Source organism: Lepisma saccharinum, chromosome 30 (genome assembly GCF_977018435.1).
Source record: "Lepisma saccharinum chromosome 30, izLepSacc3.1, whole genome shotgun sequence".
In the NCBI taxonomy this organism is placed as follows: domain Eukaryota; kingdom Metazoa; phylum Arthropoda; class Insecta; order Zygentoma; family Lepismatidae; genus Lepisma; species Lepisma saccharinum.
The window spans coordinates 32,153,295-32,175,024 of record NC_139258.1 but is presented as its reverse complement, the minus strand read 5'-3'; the positions used below and the strand labels follow the sequence as shown (position 1 = coordinate 32,175,024).

General features: G+C 37.0%; 1 protein-coding gene across 1 annotated transcript in view; it reads right to left on the bottom strand.

Annotated features, from left to right (window-relative positions):
• The window catches only part of Cep290 (Centrosomal protein 290kDa), a 128,763-nt gene that overhangs the window by 84,326 nt on the left and 22,707 nt on the right, over positions 1–21,730 (bottom strand). The window contains exons 9-15 of the mRNA XM_083115643.1: positions 21,386–21,501; positions 19,989–20,127; positions 17,917–18,107; positions 12,429–12,570; positions 6,089–6,218; positions 3,412–3,618; positions 11–176 (exon numbers count right to left, since the gene is read on the bottom strand). Of these exons, the coding sequence (XP_082971769.1) occupies positions 11–176; positions 3,412–3,618; positions 6,089–6,218; positions 12,429–12,570; positions 17,917–18,107; positions 19,989–20,127; positions 21,386–21,501 (1,091 nt within the window). The remainder of the gene's footprint in view (positions 1–10; positions 177–3,411; positions 3,619–6,088; positions 6,219–12,428; positions 12,571–17,916; positions 18,108–19,988; positions 20,128–21,385; positions 21,502–21,730) is intronic.

The following is a 21,730-nucleotide window of genomic DNA, read 5'->3' as shown; positions in this document are numbered from 1 at the left end:
AATATGACACCTGCTGCCCCGTAGTTGTTCCCTTAAAGCTGTGTTGGTCCCCTCCATAGCCTGAAGTTGAGCCTGTAGCCTCATTGCTGGGTGGTACCATCCACTAATATGCCGTGAATCCAGTGCCTGCAGGAGCTTTTCCAAAACAGGAGACTCTAGACTCACACTGCTGGAGGCTGAAATGAAGTAACAGTTTCATATATCATTTACTGGCAATTAAACATTTAAAAACATGTTTCTATATTCATACAAGTGTAACATGCACTATGCACACAGAGTGATTCAAAAGTTGCCATACATAGCATACAAAGCAGTTTTGTGGTTATACAACACATTCAATACAACCCCCTTTGTTGTGAGTGCACATGTCAATGCGTTTCACCCACTCGGCTTGCACTCCGTGCAGTCTCTTGACAGAAATCTTAGAACATGCTTCAAGATTGCGGCATTGCAAGTGGACAACTCTCTAATAATCTTCTCCTGATATATGATCACCTTCAAGTGGACCCCCCCCCCCCCAGATAAAAATCCAGTGGTCAAGTCTGGGAAGAGTGTTGGCCAGCCACTGGCTATGTATGTATATATGGTGACTTTGAATCACCCTGTACAATCAATGATGCCACCTTTCTCCAAGTAAGGAACTAACTATGTTTTTTAACACATACAATAAATGTAACATACTTTGAATTTCTTTGGTTGTCTGGCATAGAAATTAATGGGTAAATGACATTAAGTTAATTTCTAAGCCTCCATACCATGATTGATTGATTGATTTGGTGTTTTAAGTCCACTTTGTGCACAGAAAGACTAATCGAGACTGGACCTACAGTTATAAAGTGGGATCCAAACCACTATGTGCCTCCACCGGGTATCGAACCCAGGACCCCTTGATTACAAGGCAACAATACTACCACTGCGCCAGCGGGGAGGCCCCTTCCATACCATGAGATTGATGATATAGAAAGTAAAGTTCCTATTATGAGGGCTAATAGGAATACTATTTTGTTTAGGATTTGTGAGCATACGAAAGAGAAGGATGAAGTATAACTTTCATATGTGGGAAGGTTATATGCTAGCGTAATTAGCTTATCTTTTTCAATTGTTTATTGATTGATTTGCTTTATTTTACTTTGCTTCTTGTGCCACTTTTGGCTAATTTGCGAAGATGCAGATGAGTCATGATATGATGAAATTGACAAATGGACACTACAAACATCCATAGCACGATGTGCTAACCACTCCATCTCAATTGAGTTTTGGTGTATGGTGCACTGTGTTTTTCTTATACGTGGGTTAAGTCATAAGTTACGGCAACATGAAAAATCTAAGATATACGTTTGAAAGTGTATGGAATGTACTTTCGAAAGAAGCCACCAGATGGTGTATGTGAACAATAGTGAGGCAGTAAGCATGCACCCAAGTTCAGTCGGTGAGTGACAGCATTCGGAAATTAGGTTATGAAGCAGGAGCAACGTTTGTACGTAAAAATAGCAGTTCTCCGCGACAGAAATGGACGGGAATGCCATACAGAGCTACGGGAAGCACTGGGTGTCCATGCCATAATAAAAAAACAAGTGGATAACTTGGGAGAATATTTTGAAGGTTGTTAAACCATGTAGTCTTGTGTACTTGTTGTTCATGACATAATAAAACACTGTTGTCCAATGTCCTGTGTTCTGCCTCTTGCCTACGAGGTCTCCTGCATCCAGACTTCATCTGGTGGCTTCATTCAAAGGTATATTCCATACACTTTCAAACGTATATCTTAGATTTTTCATCTTATTCTCCGTTCGAGAGAAAAAAAATAGTTGCCATGACTTATGACTTAACCTCCCTATCAATGGGGAAAGTTTAATTATATTAAACACAAAACAATAACATGATTTTTAATTACTGTGTATCATGGTAACACATTTTCAGGCATTGATTTGATTTAATTTTTGTTAATCTGCCACTTTCAGTTATTTGCAACAATCAAGATGAGTGATGATAGCATGAAATGGATGAAGGGACACTCACAAAAAACACCCATACACAGGCTGGGATTTGAACCTGTGACCCCTGGCTGTGCACATAGGGTGCTGTGCTTTCAGGCATCAAAGATACGTCCTTGGCATACCTTGCCATTGTTGGTTAAGTTTATATTTTCAACTTAAATTTCTAATACATCTTCTGTGTCTACAAAAATGTACTGAGCTTAAGAAGGAATGAGACAGCTGAATTGGTTCTCTATGAGTATAGGCATAACAGTGTATCGGTTTTTACAGTAAAACTGCCAAAATCGCTAATACTGATAGAAAAGTCTAGGTATCGGAAAATATCACTTGGAATTTTATCTCTAGGGCAAGGATTTATATGAGCTAAAAATCACCAAAATATGCAAAATAAATGCTCTTATGACCTAGAATTTTAAAAAAATATGCACTATAATTTGAAAAAAATATTCCCTTACAACTGAACTGTTTCAAACATCAATGTTTAACATATGCTGAGATATTTTCACATACTATTTTTAGTTCACTTTATCAGCAATGTTCTCATAATTTTGCAGAAAATATACAGCAAAGAAATTCAACAATAAGCAAATATTTGCTCAGAGTTATTTTGGGCCAAAGTCCATTTTCTGATTTCATTCAATTAGAAAAAGAAGACTGGTTTTTACCATTTTTCAGGAAATAAACTGAACAATTTGAATAAACATGGGAGTAAGAATGAATCCACTTCGAAAATGGCTGAATATTCCTTGAACAAGTGAAAATATGTCGAATATGACCGAAAATCTATCAAAATATGCTGTATCACGTAAAAATGGCCAAATATGCCTAAATATGCCTTTAGAAAGCACTGTAATTTAATTAGTGTCTTCATAATATGAATTTCTATATATTTAGGGAACACATCACCCTTATCAAAAAGTGATGAAAATCATAGCCCTATTAATCACCAATATCGACCGATACTTTTCGACTGTTCAAGTGCCTTGAGGAGTCCCCAAAAAAAGGTTTCATGACACTTTCATGGAGTCTAAATATCAATGAAAGTATGCAAATTGCATCACCATGCTCAGGCCTCCTACCCTGTCCCACCAGGTACACATCTATTAGAGGCTGGGTGGACCACAGAGCCACTTCATGCTGGGACATTGAAGGAAAACTTCTCACCTGAAATCACCACCCTCGGGATCAAACCTGGGTCCCCCACGTGGCAGTTAAATGTTCTACCAATTAGTTCACCACAGCTCTACAGCCCAACAGCAACAGGATGAGTAAGAGTACAAACAAAAATACCACTATAAATAATAAGTGCAGCTTTGTTCCCTCCCCCTACCCACTCCCCTATGATTTGATTCTGGTTTTTCAATGTAAACGGCATACAATTAGCATATTAAAAACAAAACTCTGTGTTACATACCATCCTGTAGATGCACACTCTCCAAAATTTCATGTAATCCTTTCCGCAGACAGTCATTCTCCTCAATTGTATCTTGCAGCCTTGTCTCAAGATCTTTATTAACGCAATTTAATTGTTCGTTCTCTGCAGACAGCCTCTCAATTTCCAATGAAGGGAATTTTTCATCTCCATGTATATTTATGGCATCAAAGTTCAATTGTCTTCTGGCTGTAAGTACAATAAATAGTGTAACTTGTTAATACATTAAAATATTCAGGCACTGACTAATAAAACAATAAATAAATTATCAAAGAAGTTGTCTAGGACCTTGAATTTATATTAATTCTGTTGCCAATACTATTGTCAGTTCCTACTGATAGTGTCAGCTGAACATTTTAACAGTTTCACGTAGCTCTCAATTAGGGATGGGACAGATTAATCGGTATGCTATTGGTAGCTGATATCAGCATTTGGTTTCTTGGCAAAATTACCGATTATTTTACTGATCCAATATATTGTAGAGATATGGAGATTTCAAATACGAGAAAACCTCGTCATGATAATATTTACGCTTGTTTATTTCCTGGAATTGTCCGACCAGCGGGCGATCCCAAGAATTCGCTAACTTTGTAACTTCTGTGAAGCAATGACTGAAAGGCAAATGCGTGGATCTAACATGATCCAGCGTGTTCGAAAGGTGTAATAACCTTTCGAAGCCAAAGATTATAAAAGGAAGCTTGCTCTCATTTGGCTCTTTTGGCTCATTTTGGATCATTCGTCTCATTAGTCGCTCATTACTCTTGGATTACTCTACGACACATTACAACTTACTGAACTACGACGACGGTACACGAAGTTACGGCTGCATAAGCATGCAGCCAGTCGCGCGGGATTGCTCGGATCAGTGAGTCAAGGGTCACAGGATCGAACCTTGACATCAGTCACAATTCGGTCTGCAAGAAGCATCTGGACAAGAACATCACTCGCCTACCAGGTATGAACAAGCGTAAATAACCTTTAAATTCAACCTTCCATATCTCATTCCTCTTAATCGGAGCAGGTTCAACTGACAAGTATAATTAAGCTCTACCTAAAATGTATTATTGAAGCATCCCTGTGACCTCAGATCCCAGGTAAGACGGGATTACAACAATATCTATAAATATCTTATAATTTAGTGCAAAGTTCTGCCATTTTGTTAAATTTTTTATGGATAATCTCCATGCCCAACTTTTAAAAAAGTAAATGTGTAAATATGCAACTTCCTTTGCACTGCAGTCAACTGGAAACACACATTTATGAAGAAGATCAATGAACCATTCAAGTTCTTTAAGTACCATTTGGAATTTTATATCGGATCGGTAGAATATCAGTTATCGATATCAGTAAATTTCATATTTGTGCTTTGTCGGTATTGACCAAAATTTCACATTGGCCCATTCCTAATATATACTCATATATGGGTAGTGAGGATTTATATACACATGCATGTTTTTTACAGAAAAGGCATGTTAAAAAGAAATTGTTTACTTGTGTAAGTAAATGAAATCACATTTATGTTGCATATTTCAGCAAGTTTGGGCATAAACTGAAATTATAATTGTAACTGCAAAATATAAGAAACATAAAGAAGTATATCTGTTATTTTCCTGTAGTTTACTGTTATTACAAGCATAAGAAAACAGTTTTTCGTTGTGACGTTTCAGGAGAACACACACTCCCTTCATCAGACATTTATTTTCATTTTGACTAAAGATTTAAAAAATTTAAAGTTTAAAAAATTGCTAACCATTATTATAACTGTATCTTTAGTCAAAATGAAAATAAATGTCTGTTAAAGGGAGAGTGTGTTCTGAAAAAAAAAAGGTATCTTTAGTCAAAATGAAAATAAATGTCTCATGAAGGGAGCGTGTGTTCTCCTGAAACATAACAACAAAAAACTGTTTTCTTATGCTTGTAATAACCGTAAACTACAGGAAAATAATTTTATAATGCAAGCAATGCGCACATACAAGAAAAACTAGTATATCTGTTATATTCCTTATATAATATTGTGTAATTGTACACAACATGGTTCTGCAATTCCAATAAATTAACTCCATTATGTCTTTGACCTTTGGCAGCTAAGATTTGTCAGAGGATTTTTACTGGTAACACATGGCCAGTGCATAAGTTGCATAAAAAAAGGTAAAGTGCTCCCCTGTGCTTAGCATAATGCCATGAAGACGTATAGGGGGTGTGGGGGTAACGCCCTACACTTTCTTGATCCGGTCATGAGTGCATTGCTGTTGTTATCCAGATTTATAGACTTGAGTCTCTTCCATTTAAGTAGCCATCCTATTGTCCTCTTTATGCAGAGTCACCACTGCAATTCTGGGGGTTACCTATTGGAACTGAACTTAGGCCTTGAGGTTAAAGTAGTAACTAATTTGGCTATTCAGCCTCCCGAGCTTCAATGCAGCTGAATGCAAAATATCATACCTTAATTTTTTTTTAAAGTTAGGTACAATGGAAACTCTGATTTTACATTTTCTCGCATTATACATTCAATTCTCATGGTCTCAATAAAGCAACATGCTATAAAATTTTCCTGGATTTTAAATTTTTGAACTTCCAAGTATTTTTCAACATGATCCATTCAAAAAAATGTAAAATCGAGGTTTCCCTGTAAACAAAAATTACAGTGGCTACTAAGTACCTGTATCAGAAACCTTGGAGCGCCATCCAGAACTAAAATCGGCCACATCAACAGAATCAACACTTGGTTGAAGACCAACTCTTTGCATCTGACGAATAAGTTTGTTAACCTGCTGCTTAAGTTTCCTATTCTGTAAATAGAAAACAGTCGCAATTACAAATTCAGAATAAGGAAAAGAAAAAAAAAGAAAAAAAAAGAAACATATAGATTCTAAATAAAAAGTAAGTGCACTATACTGTGTGATAAAATCACATTCTGAATTGTGGCCACAGCAGACTCAATGTTATAAGCAGATATCTCCATCTGCCTTAACCACTTGCCTGATACATTATTTTCCCAAAAATGGTCCATATTTTACACATTTTTTTTTATTGTGTGTTTGTATTGTAACAATATCGGCAATTAAGGGACAGTAACAAAATTCTTTTTTGGGGTCAAATAAGGTCACAAAACTATTAAAAAATCCTCCATAATTATTAACCCGAGTTAACTCGTACATATAAAGTACTACAAATGTTTGAAAATAGCATATAAACTGTCGAAAATAAAATGTCTTCACATTTTAATGCTGTCCAAGTTTACAGACTATCACACATACTGTGTCACATCAAATGCTACTACCCACAGTGTGATAAACCTGAAAGCATGGGCTAACACAGAGTGCAACATTGCAATCTGGGCAATAGTATCTTGACTCGTGACGAAACTTTTTTCCTCTCGCATCTGGAAAGGCGACAACTACGTACTGTCACGGGAATCCGGTAGATGGCAACAGTACCTTGACAAGCTATCTACACCTTCCACCTAGTGGCCAAAATGGGAATTAACACCTATTAAGGCTCAAACGAGACTGTCCGGGTAGGCAGAAAAGTGCACTGTAGTTGTACGATTTTAACGAGATAACTCAGGTAAATAATATGTAAAGCAAAAACAAATTCCGAGTTAACTCGGGTTAATCAAGCAAGTGGTTAACAACCACCCAGGCACCTATTTCTTGAGTTTGCATCTTTAACTCCACTTGATGCACATATATGTTAATTGGGACTGGACCATCATTTTCAATTGGGACCGAACCTCTGTACACGTCCACAGAGTATCAAACCTGGGAACGATTCTGGTGATGCTACATGATTGATTGATTTAGTTTATTTTATTTATCTTTTCTGCCACTTTTGCGAAGATGAGCATAGGTGATGACATGATGAAATTGATGAAGGGACACTCACAAAGAACACCCATGCCCAGGCTGGGATTCAAACTCAGGACCTCTGGCATTGTAGCACACTGTGCTAACCATTCTGCCATGGAGGTTAGCAAGAAGCTGGATGAGTCACCACAGCTGCATATGTATATTGATGAAAACTTCCTCTTAGTTCTCTGTATATTAGTGACAATGGTTCTACATTAGCATGCAATGTTAATTATACATTATCCATTGTCTAGTGCCTTTAACTATACTTATTCTAACACAATGTTTTTGAGAGAGCAGGTGAATAAATTTCTTTTTGCTAGTGGTGAGGATCGAATGTATGACAGGCCTGTGATTTTAGTACATAATCAGTGGCGTTGAGCAGTTGGCTAGCACACTGGATTTATAAAAGTACAGTGTGTACAAAAAAGAATGTCCTAGTTTTAAATTGTTATAACTTCTTGTAGAATATGTGAACAGTGTTCATTCAGTGTTAATTCATGACTTGAATGTTTGAAATTTTGTTGGTGTTCATTAGTTCTCAGTTTTCCAAGTTGGCGGCGCTGGCATAGCAAAGGAATAGAATAGGCGACAGGGACATGTTAACACACACAATGTTCGTATTTGGGGTACCGAAAATCCTCACGAGTTCGTGCAATGTGAACGAGACTCACCTAAACTCAATGTGTTCTGTGCAGTGTCTCGAAGTCAAGTGTATGGGCCGTTCTTCTTCGTGGAAGAAACTGCGACAGGGGTAATCTACCTGGATATGCTTCAAGAATGGTTGTTCCCACAACTTCTAGCAGCTGAACCAGAGAACTTTATCTGGCAACAAGATGGTTATGGCAGTTGGCAGTGGTAGAAAAACCAGAATTTGTTTGTGCTATTATATTGGACATTTTTATATATATATATATTTATATATATTTAACGTTCACATCATAATTAGCCTATGCAAGTGAATAATATGCATGAAAAAAGGAATATGAATCTGTTACTAAAACCTTGAAATCCAATCCAAATAAATTGTCGATAATCATTATGTTATGTTATAAATACAAGTACTAGTACAAGATGTATATATCAACAGGTTTCTCAATTTTTAAAAATATCTGGAAGAACAGTTCTATTTTTTAAAAATCTGTTAGTCAGGGTGAGGGTGTGAGGTGGCTGTGTAAACAATCTTCAGAAAATAACGATTTTGTGCTGAAATATGTAAGAGCCCCAGAGTTGTTTAATGCGGGGACAAGGACAAAAAATTCCGACTTTAGATCACCCACCACAGGAATAGAACATGGGTCACCGCGTAGCAGTCAGATGCCCTACTGACTAGACCACTGCGGCTCTACAATTCAGTGGGTTAAAAATTAAATTACCAGAATGGTTTCCTACCACAAGTCATCCTGGCTCTACATTAACCTGGTTACGAGTGGGAATGCAGTTGTAGATCATTTACCCTCAGTTTGACCCACACAGGTTAAGTACCATATCTGACAACTTTATTTCTTACAACATAAATATCTCTCTGTTCAGTGTGAATGCACATTTTATATCAGTTAGGCCACACAGTAAAAATATCTCAGTAAAATTTTCTACAATTTTAGCTCAGTTGGAAGTGTGTACTTACTTATCTCAAAAGACAGATTTTAAAAATACCTTTATGTTTTATCTAAACTAATAACTTCTTCTTCTTTTCTGGCACTACAGCCCATCACAGGCCTTGGCCTCCTTCAGAATCTTCCGCCATCCATCTCTATCCAGCGCCTTCCTTCTCCAACTCCTAACTCCCAGCATACTTAGGTCCTCTTCTACCGAATCAACCCACCTTAAAGGTGGTCTTCCTACTTTTCTCCTGCCCTCCATATGCATAAACGTTATCTTTTTGCACATCGAGTTATCTGGCATTCGGTATATATGTCCTAGCCACCTTAACCGTATTAGTTTAATTTCCTTCACAATATCTATATCTTGGTAGAGTTGATATAGTTCATTATTGTATCTTCTTCTCCAAAATCCGTTTTCACATATAGGACCATAGATCCTGCGCAGGATCTTCCTTTCAAAACTTCCGATCATTGTCTCAGCATTCTTAGTTATAATCCATGATTCACATCCATACATTAAAATAGGTCTTATTAACGTTTTATATAACTTAACTTTTGTTTTCCTTCTGATATACCGGGACTTCATATGTTTTCCAAGTCCAAAGTAACTTCTATTTGCCATACTTATTCTGTGTTGAATCTCTGTCAGGGAATCTCCTTTTTCTGTTATATACACTCCAAGATATTTAAATTCCTGTACTCTCTCAAAGGAGAGCCCGTTAACTTCAAAATGTGTAGTACTAGTATGCACTTTGGTTATTTCCATGTATTTTGTTTTAGCAGCATTTACTGCAAGCCCCGTTTTTTGTGCTGCTGTAAGGAGATTAGCTACAGCTTCACGCAGTGCTCTTGTTGTTCTAGCTATTATAACCACATCATCTGCGTATGCCATCATTTGCACTGACTTGTTTATTATAGTTCCTCTAGTGTCTATGCCTGATTCTCTGACAGCCTTTTCTAGTGCAATATTGAATAGCATACATGACAGGGCATCTCCTTGACGCAATCCTTGTTTTGTTTCGAATTCTTGAGATAGCTGATTTCTTATTTGTACTCTACATCGCACTTTTTTTAGAGTCTCTTCTACTAGATTTACTAATTTCTGTGGGATGTTAAATTCCCTCATGGCTTCAATCAGCTCGTTCCTTCGTATGGTATCATACGCAGATTTAAAATCTATATAAAGGTGATATGTATTTATTCCAAATTCTTTTGTCTTTGCGCATATCTGTCTAATTGTATGTATGTGGTCTGAGGTCGATTTTCCCTCTCTAAAGCCACATTGGTAGTCACCTATTATTTTATTTACATACGGGGAGAGCCTTCGGAAAAGTATATTAGAGAGAATTTTGTATCCGGTGTTAAGTTTGCTGATGCCTCTATAGTTTTCTGTTTGTAGGCGATCCCCCTTCTTATATATGGGGTATATTATACCTTCTTCCCATTGTAATGGGATTTCTTCATCCTTCCATATTTTATCTAGTAGATTTTGAATGCTTCTCAAGAAGTCCCTTCCGTGAAGTTTCATCATCTCTGCTGTTATTTTGTCAGATCCTGGCGCTCTATTGTTTTTCAGCTTCTCAATGGCACTCTTAACTTCTTCAAGGCTAGGTCCCTGCTTTTCCTGTTCATTAAGCTGGGGATTTGTTACATTCTGATCTTCTTCCGTATGCTGATTCTGTTCTTGCTCCATTCCACTTCCATTCTGGTTTTGTTCATTCAAAAGTTCATTAAAATGTTCCTGCCATCTAATTAAAATATCCTGGTCATTACTTAACAGTCGTCCGTCTTTATCCTTACATATATATGCTCCAGTTTGGAATCCTCTCATTTCATTGACAGTTCTATAGAATCTTCTACTCTCTCGTTTTCCATTAAATGATTCCACTTGTCTCATTTTACTTTCCACACTCTCTTTTTTCTTTCTCTTGTGTATTTTCTTTTCCTTCCTTCTCAGTTCTCTATATACTTCTAGCTTTGCTCTTGTAAAATAACTTTGTATCATATTTCTGTATGCTTCATTTTTCTGCTTGGTTATCTCCTTGCACTCCTCGTCAAACCATTCGTTACGGTTTTGTTTCTTCATTTCCCCTATTTCCTCATCTGCTACTTTTATTATTACATCTCGTATTTTGCACCACTCTTCATTGGGATTAGTGTTGTTCACGCCATCTTCCAGATTTTTCAGTCTGTCAGTAATCTTTTGCTGATATGTTTTCTTTCTGTCTTTTTCCTTCAATTTATATATATCATATTTTGTGATTTTACTTTCTTGCCTTTTGTGTATACATGATATTCTGTTCTTGATCTTAGTAATCACCAGGTAGTGATCTGCGTCTACATTTGCTCCCCTAAAACTACGTCCATCTAAAATGCTTGATTTGTGTTTACTATCTAAAATTACATGGTCTATCTGGTTACTTGATCTCCCATCTGGAGTTCTCCATGTTGCTTTATGTATATCTTTGTGAGGATAAAAGGTGCCTGCTATGATCATTTGATGCCTATTTGCAAAATCAATCAGTTTTATTCCATTATTGTTACTCTCATGGTGCAGGCTATGAGATCCTATCACAGGTTTAGCCCAGATTTCCCTGCCTACCTTTGCATTAAAATCTCCAAGAATTATTTTGATATCATATTGGGGGCATGAATCGTAAACCCTCTCCAATTTATCATAGAAAGCATCCTTTTCTTCCTCAGATTTATCCTCTGTTGGTGCGTGGGTTGTTATCAAGCTGTAGTTATGGAACTTTCCCCTAACTCTTAAAATGCTAATAACTAGAGGCATGAAAATTTTGTTTTTGACGAAAACACGAAATATGAAATAATATCCTGTAACGTTCATTTTTCATGTTTCTGAAAGGTGTGAGGCGCATTTTTCTACCCTGTTTTGTCACAAAATAATGCGAAATATACTTTTAAACACGAAATCTACCGTTTATATCCCGACGCGACACTTTCTGAAGTCTGAAGTATCCTGTGAGTTATGCAATTCATGGAACATTGATTAATTCTGCTGTAAACATTTGAGAAGCAAAAATGGACTGCTTTACACAGGAATAAACTTAATACTCTGGTAACTACATAAATGTGCTATTAGAAGGGGTAAGTTTATTTTGTGTAATAAGTGCAGTTTTAAATCAAATTTAGGATTATATTCACAATTTTAAAACTAAAATGTCATTTTATATAGCACTTTTGATGTGATTATTCACCGCTATAACACCGTAATTTTATTTTATTTACTGCTTTTGAACCCAAAATCAACTGTTTTTGTACCGAAATTTTGCTTTTTTATTTACCATAGTGCCATCCACCAAAAGCTAACCTACACAATACGGACACTTAAGAAAAAATCAATAAAATCTTTAATAATAACACCTCAAATGATAAGTAACACATTTGGTATGTCAGGTCACTCCAGTATGAAAGGTTGAATTTATGTCTTAGGGTTAATTTTCAAATGACATGCAACTTGTCACTTTGGTGTAAAATCTCCCTTACAGTGCCTAATTGTACAACAGCCTCTGGCCTTTCTGTTTACCTCAAGTTTAAGCTGGACTTTGTCCTCTTCCAAATGCTCTGCCTCCTGCTGAAGGACTTGCAGCAAAGACTGTTCCCTTTTCCTCAAAGCTGAAACACCATTCACACTTACAGATTCACTAGGAGGAATTCCCAGCCTCTCACTAGAAAAAAAGTGGGGGTATAAAGTAACTCAAAATGTGAATACAGGTTAAGCAATGCAATTACTAAACAGTTTCAATTACTATTTCAACAAATGAAAAAAGCACAGTTATAAGGTTTGATTCATTGATATGCTTTATTTTACTTTGAAATTTGTGCCACTTTTTGCGAAGATGGGGATGGGGATGGGTGATGATATGATGAAATTGATGAATGGACACTCACAAACATCCATGCCCAGGCCAGGTTTCGAACCTGGGACCCCTGGCATTGTAGCACGATGTGCTAACCACTCCACCATGGGAGCCAGCACACTGTTATAAGGGACAGCTGATATAGGCATATTAGTGTATTAGTTTGTCATAATTTTATTGAGCCAATACATTTATAAATTATTTGTAATTTAGTGGAAAGTACTGTCAATATCGTATTAACGAGTTTTTCCTGTATTTATAAATTTATCAAAATATAAATCTACTACATTAAATTTAAAATATTCATAATTTAACATAAAATGATGATTGAATCACAAAATTCATATCTCCATGCAATACTGTTGCAATGATAAAAATTGTTCACTTTGCATAATTCTCAGGATTAGGCTCTAGACAATGTTAATTTTTGTGGAACCTGCAAGATTCACTCACTCTGAAAGCACATCAGCTGGTATTGGACATCAAATTAAAGCCCATACTTTCCAATACAAATATATCAGCACCAATATCGGCTGTCACAGGATCTTCTTTCTTTCTTCTTTTTTTTTGGTAAAGGTGATATGTTCCAGCAACAAATAGAAATTCATGCTAGGAAAAATTAATTACATTAACCTTTAGACGGGCGAGCAGGTTTATGAAAGTAATCCCATTCTGGTCCAAGCTTTTCGGCAGGAATTTTAAATTCGAACACTCATTGGAGGAAAATTGTTATAACTTGGGCACTATTGGAGCAATCTACTTCGGATAACTTTTGTTTTGCAGCTACAACATCAGCGCATGCAACCTGCAACCATGTACAATTCAGAATGCCGGACCAAGGAAGGGGAGCTTTGGGGGGTCACAACCCCCGAATTCCAATGGAAAAAGACATAAAAATCTGGAGTTTGTCCCCTCTTCTCCTGCTATTTTGGGGAGAGGGTGCAAATGTTAGTATTCTTTTCAAAGAATGGACGATTCAAAAGAGAATGAAACATGTTTCATGTTCCTGGGTGCCATACAAGTTGAATAATAAGCCAAAATGTGAAACTCTGTTCCGAAATGTGGCATGGATATGTTGCAGAGAGAGGGGAGGGGGGTCATCAATGTGAATTTCCCAGGCATGCTCCAGATCTATGTCAGAGTTTCCACCCAAACATAAGAGTATGAAGGTCAAAAAGCACATCCATTTCGTAAGCACCATGATACCATATAGTATCATCGGGCCAGTAAAGGTTAAGGCATATGTATGCATATTTCATCATTTCTGTGACAGCATATTTTAGCCATTTTTTGGTTATACAATGGTGAACACAAAGTGTGTTACACACTTCATTGTTGAATAATATCAGCCTAGACATAGGTACAAGTGAAGTATTGATATTAATCAACAGAAAAACTCAAAAATGTTTTCTATCTTTTCATATCAATGATTGAATCAGAATTATGACAAAAATACACTGTAATCATTCCGGTATCACTATTTTCCCCATTATTTTCCATTGTATTCTACAATTACATATCTATAGGTATTTTATGTATGTAATTATTGCACAAGTCTTTGTTCTTGTATGGTGAACGACAAGAGAAAGCGTCAGATTGTTTAATTTCATTATTGATTATGTTATTGATTGATTGTATTATCGGTGGATGTATGTTTATATATTTGCTAATTGTATTGTTTTCTTTGTTTCTTTCCTGCCATCTGTAAGTGGAGGTTTACTTCTGTTGAGGGCAGTAAATAAATAAATAAATAAATAAAAATAAATATCACAAGTGATTCCACAGACTAGGATAACAGGGAAATTTTACTGTAAATGAAGAAAATGGAGACTCTACAGGAGAAAGCTCAAACTGTGTTCTGGTTTTTGGAAATACAATCAGTGACACAGACACAGATAAACTTAGAAAACATTACCAGAATGTCCTCCTTCTAGAAACACTATTAGTCACTGAAAAAAAAAAAAGAGTTTTGGAAACGGAGAGTGCCTTTGATAGAATCACTCAGGATGTCCCAGCACAAGCAATGAAGATGAATGTGTCAGATTCCTTGGCCCGCAAAGCCACCTGGAAGTTCTGGAAGCCATAATAAACAGCGCGATAGCCACTGTGGATGCCAACATGGGAAGATATAGATTATCATCTTGACATTCTCTGTGCGACAAAAGGAGCACATATAGAAGATAAAAGTAAGACCTCTCAAGGCTTCGTTGCTCGTTGACCAGGACTCGCCTCACTTTCCCTCAAGTCCTTTCTCCAAGCTCCTCTCTCTCCTCAATCCAAAAAAAAAGTCAGTCCCTTCTCAGTCTGTCTCACCCAGGCCATGGAGACTTTCCTCCATGCCAAATCGTGATTTTTACTACCTCTATTGCAAACAGCTGACTCCATAAACATGATGGAACTTCCTATATCCTGAATACATCAGGAAGTTTGCATAGCACAACACTGTGCATTATTCACATACTACAGAGGTTGAGACAACTGGAGTAAACAAGTGAATGCCCTGGTCAACATGAAGCATCCAGAGAGAGTTTAAATAAAATATAATCTTATAGATTAATACGGTACTGACACAGGACATAAAACGTTTTGAGTTTATTTATCTATCATTGCCACCAGTTTATTTGTATCTTTACAAGATTCTAATTTATTAATAATTTAAAATGTGTCAGAGACTTTGTGTACACCCTGTATTTGGCATATTTTTGCTCTTTCAAGGTCTATATCACTTTATAAATTTAGCTATTTCCAAAATGGATTTCATCCCTTATTCCATTTTCACTCAGGTTGTTGAATTTCTTCGAAGTGTGTATTCATTATGCTGCAACCTGCCAGCTTGGGAAAGGTAAGGGGGCAGGGGGAATGGTTGGGAAGTAGTGAAGAAAGAAACAGTCAGTAATCTAATGCTAGTGCTGTAACCAAGTTGCCTGTCTTGTATCCCTTTTGTTTGCTTACGAATTTCAACCCTTACCAATTTCCACTGACACAGACACTTGATATTTGTAGCAATTCACACCATTCACACACTAAAAATAAGTCACAGTTTTCAATAATTTGTTTATCTGCGATTTCATTTGCATAAAAAAATAGTACTCCAACTTCTCTGTCAACCATATTATTGTTAAATATTATGGTAATAAGACACAGGGGAACTTTTCCCCACCTGCAAACTGCTGTTGACTCCCCCTCCCTTTCTTCAGCTTGTTTGTAATGTTTAGGCTTTGGCGCCAGTGACTTGTGTGACAGCTTGAAAGATATCAGTTACCAATCTGCTTCAGGCAGATACGACTTGCCCAATACAATGCAAAAGAACAAAAGCAGTATTATTTAGCATAGGCCAATCTGGTTCAAGGGTGCCATCCTCTGCCTTCCGATGCAAGCGACAAAAATAGAATTCCAAGTCGAGAGTCTGGTCCCATGGTTGCAGCTGATAAAAAAACCTGTTTGGGAATGGGTGCACATGTTATTATCATCACGGAAATCTTGAACTCCAAGAGCAGGATTCTTTCCAGAAAGCACAGTTAAAAACGTATAACTGAAGTATTTCCCTTGTTGGGACTAAAATCGCTGAACGTATAACTGGAAAAATTATATATCTGAAATATTATAATACGCAGCCTTATGGAAATTGGCAGGGACTGCCAGGAAAAAAATGTATTTGGTCTAGGAATTAATTCGTGCGCCTGGACAAGAGATGGCGTAACAAGCGTATCGTCCCACAGTTCCATGTAGCCACACATGCATTGAAAACTCCTGTCAGCGTGCATCGTTCGTAGTATACGGCAGTTGATTGACGCGTCAACAACAGCATTTTGTAGTCAACTGAACATGGCGCAGTTCGTGCCAGATAAAGTGTTTTTGCAGGGTGTTCTGCTTCATTACTTTAGCATGCAGAAAAGTGCTACCGAAAGTCACCATATTTTGGTGGAAGTGTATGGTGACCATGCGCTAGCTGAGCGAACGTGTCAGAAGTGGTTTGCATGATTTAGAAGTGGTGATTTCAGCCTGGAAGACCAAGAGCGACCTGGAGAGCCAAAAAAATTTGAAGACGAAGAATTGAGAGCATTGCTCGATCAGGATTCGTGTCAAACGCAGGAAGAACTTGCAGAAGCATTAGGCGTTGATCAAACAACAGTTTCCAAACGCCTCAAAGCCATGGGAATGATTCAAAAGATGTCACATTGGGTTCCACATGAATTGAAAGACAGAGACGTTGAAAGACGAAAAACCATTTGCGAATTGCTGCTTCAAGGACAGTTTTTGCATCGCATTGTTACTGGCGATGAGAAGTGGATCCATTACGAGAACCCGAAACGAAAAAAGGCCTGGGTGAAGCCAGGTGAACCAGGTCCATCACAACCGAAACGAGATATTCACTGTGCAAAGGTTATGCTGTGCATATGGTGGGATATGAAAGGTGTGGTGTACTATGAACTTCTGCAACCGGGTGAAACTATTAATGGAGAACGTTATCGACGACAATTATTGCGTTTGAAGCAAGCTCTGGCCAGGAAACGACCAGAATGGGAGAACAGACATGATAAACTTATTTTTCAACATGATAACGCTCGCCCACATGTCGCAAAACCGGTCAAAACCTATTTAGAAAATGTCGGATGGGAAGTTTTACCCCACCCGCCGTATTCACCAGACGTTGCTCCTTCGGACTACTACTTGTTCGATTGCATGAATAACGATTTGATTGGACAGCGGTTCACTTCTTCAGAAGATATCGAAAAATGGGTCTCTGACTGGATCGCTTCAAAGGATGACTTCTTTCGCCACGGAATCCGTAACTTGCCTGACAGATGGGCGAAAGTGGTGGCTCGCGATGGACAATATTTTTCTTAAGGTATTTATGTATTTTGTGTTTGAACTACAGCTTCAATGTGTGCGTAACAACCGCACGAATTAATTCCTAGACAAAATACTAACAAGAAAAACATACTATCGCGAAATGCATAACTGCGATTTCACTGTACATATAAACGAGTTACTAACTTTATCCGTGAGACCTTTAAATGCAAGCCTCCTGGATAAAGTTAGTAACTCATTTACGTGTATTTATTGCATACAAGTTGGATAAATTTTGCAAGCTACCTATCAAGTAAGAAGAACAATATCAACATGATTGGATGAAAAGAAAAAAATTCATACCGAAGAGCAATATTTTCATCCTCAAGTTGTCCTGTTTGTGACTGCAATTCATTGGATTCTTGTACTAGTTCCTCAATCTGACGATCTCTCACACGCAACTGTCTCCTCAGTTCTTTAATTTCCCCAACAGCTTCGGCCAATCCATAGTCACCCGACTCATATTCCCTCAACTGGATAACCATCTCCGTCATCTAAAAGAACATTCACAAATACACACACATGTCTTATAAACATTGAACGAAATACACCAGATTTGACAGTTTTCTGCTTCACACATTCATTCTTAAAGATCTCACCAAAACAAAATGTTCTAAAATTTTTCTCGATTTTAAGTTTTTACAGCTTGGCCCCTGAAAAAAGTAAAACTGAGGTGTCACTGTATACATACTGAAGAACTCTAGCTATAGTGAAATGCTTCAAACAAAGTCCTCAGAACTTAAAAATCTATCTGGAAAGTTTAAATTCTAAAAGCATTTTGTTTGATGGTAACACTTTTACGCCTTGTTCCTATGATAGAAAAAACACTAAATATGCTGACCAAGGCAGTCTATATTCCCATAAAAAACATGTAACACACAATAGTTTCAACCCCATATCAGTGTCTTTTTCACTCAGAACCAAACTCAAATGACAGATGTTAAGTGTTATTTACAGAAATAAAGACTGCCTTCATAAGCATATTTAGTGTTATTATATTTTGTTTGGAATTTTAAGATTTTCACTATATGAATCTTCAACTAACATGCAATGGGACATATTCGTCACTACTCTTCCAGAATTGGCCAATATAGGCATAAATACGGAGAAACTAGTACTCACTTTTATCCGCAAAGCTGTTTTTTATTCGTTTTTGATTAATTTCAGTGGCCACTGCCACCATCCTCGTTGGAACTTGTTGTACTGTTGCTTGGCGTGCGTCTTTTGTTTGTAGTTCTCTGGTTGTCGCTAGGTGCGCTGTTGTTAACTGTCCGTCTGGGTTTGTGTCGTCTGTTATTTCCGGGTGATAACTGTTGTAGTAGGGGAATCCAAGTGTGGTGAGCTTGCCCGCACCTAGCGGCAACCAGAGAACTACGAACAAAAGACGCACGACAAGCAACAGTACAAGTTCCAACGAGGATGGTGGCAGGGGCCACTGAAATTAATCGAAAAAGAAGAAAAAACAGCTTCGCAGATAAAAGTGAGTACTAGTTTCTCCGCATTTATATAGTACCACGTCTCTCTTTTCCCAATTATGAATAGGCATAAATGTATTAGTTTTGGTAAAATTACTGCCCAACATACACTAATAGCCTGCAATTTATTTCAAAACTCGGTCAGTTTGGTATTACATTCATGAACAAAAATATAATACATGTGCTGATTTTGTAAAGTAAATAAATTCTAAAATGTGCTAGAATATCATGAGCAACATCATGATGTGCTTAATTTGAATGTAACTTTAACTTTTATGCTCTCTGAACTCAAGATGTTTACTGTTATAGGTGGGTTGATACATGAAGAAGTTAACTGTATCCACTTCTTGAGATTTCAAGATGATGTTCCTTGAAATCTTTTACAATAACATGGCATAATCAAAATGATTTCCAACAGTTTCTATTTCACCACCACCACCAACATAACAAAACATACTTGTGGTTCAAGCAGCGTAACTGTTAATGTTATGATAAAAATAAAGATATCAGAATGTTTCTCGTGAAATTCTAGCCCATTTTAATATTCCAGATGACCATCTTGTCCCTCAAGAAAATGAAGTTGACTCGAAGATGGCAAATGTCAAGATGCTCATCATGTTGGTAACATGTCCTGTAAGATTCCCTTCTTTCCTATTTCATGTATTTAGCAATTGCTCACATATATTGTTTTAAACAATTATTTTCAAAACATCTACAGAATACAATATTACAAAATTCCACAACTAAAATCTGAATGATCTTTATTTGCTTTCCTACGCAAAACAGAAAAACGTTCATAACTTGTACTTTTTCTATTTACAACTGTACAACTGTCTATGTCAAAATATGTTCTTCAATTGACAAGCAAGTCAACAAAAAATTTACTCAACTGAAACATACCTCTTCAGCTTTGGTTTGTGCATCTGTTTCAGCATCGTGCAACTTATTTTCCAACAGTGTCACACGAGACTCTGCCTGTTGAAGATCTATTTTTAGTTTCCTGAGGGTGTCTGCATCAACCTCCGCACTAACAGGTTGCCTGCAAAACAGAAAAAATTATACCACCTCCAACAGCAAGACAGTACAGGCCTAACGAAGCCACGAGACGGGTGGCAAAATCGATCATGAAGAAAATTTGAATCGAAAAATGAAAGTAAGCTTATCAGAGTAAATTACATATCTCCGCGTAACCGCCAAACAGATATCTTTAGATACAATGTGAATTATACAGTACGGTCCAAATGAGGTTCCCATTAATTTTCACTAGACCAATTCCCCAACTTCTTGAGGCAATTGTAATTACATTTTCAGATCATTCTGACGAAACAATCTACTTCCTTACTAATTAATACGGACATTGAATTTTCGCGATGCGCGAAATCGCAAAATGTGAAAAAAAGATGCAATTTTGAACATTCTGCACATAACTACACCCCCAATGATGAAATATGCATGAGTTTTATTCACGAAGTAATGCGAAATGTGTGCTTCTCCATGAAATGAATGCTTTTTTGCGAAATAATCATGAAATGTCATCAAATTAAGTAGAAAACATGCAAAAACCGGCAATCAAGGTTGTGCGCGTAAACTGTCAATTTGTAACGAAACGTTTGCCTAAAGTTTCCTACCACTTGCAACTGAAGAATGTTTTACCTTCGATCACATCAGGAAGACGCTGAAAATTGGGATTTCCCATGCACATAATCTCAGTTCGAAAACTTCGCTCCCTGTCAAGCTGCATTCCTTTCTTTCCCCGAATGTCTACTCAACTTCCAGTTTCATTGAACTTGCTAGCTGTAGCAGCGATAAGATTAGTCTGCTCCCGCACATTGAGGGAAACAATGGTGTCATTTGTGTTCAGTTATGAATGAATTTTGTTTATCATCATGTGATTTTCAACATGTGTTTGTGTGTGTGCAGTAGTGAAAGGACAGCAAGGATATTCTTTAAATATATACAATGAATAAATCACTTGAGATATGCAATTTAGAAATGAAGTGATTTTGTGTTGAAGTTATCTCTTTGGTAGGACAGCTAAGTACTTGTGTATGTGTACAGTATATAAAAATGAAGTAGTTTATCAATTTATAGCTCTTTTGTATGTTGTTTCCTCTCATGATGAAAAAGTGTGTGCCATTTTTTTTTCCACCGCTGGTATATACCGCTGATCTAACATTTTATTTACAACTTTTTTCAGTTTTTATTTACCATAAATTTGTCTCCCTACTAATTAAAAATATGCCTTCATGATATTTCTATTTTTAACATAGTCCCTTACGAACGGAATCAACACTTACTTCACAGACTGAGATTTCATCTGCTCAAAGACACCTGCACTTTCGTTTAGCTCCTTTGCTGCCTGACATAGTTGCTTCTGCAGATTTTCTATTTGTTCTTCCCTATCCTGAAGAGTCTAGAAATATACAGGATTATTTCAATTATGCAGGAAATTTTAAAATCGATGTACGCAAATGACAAAGTCCACATTATGTCCGGATAGGCTGATAGAGACTGGGCCTGCAGTTTAAAGTAGGAACTTAACCACTGTGTAATGTGCCTCTGCTAGAAATCAAACCTAGGATGCGTTGACTACAGTGACTGAATTAACTAGTGCAGACTCAGGGAAGCTTGTACTCACACAA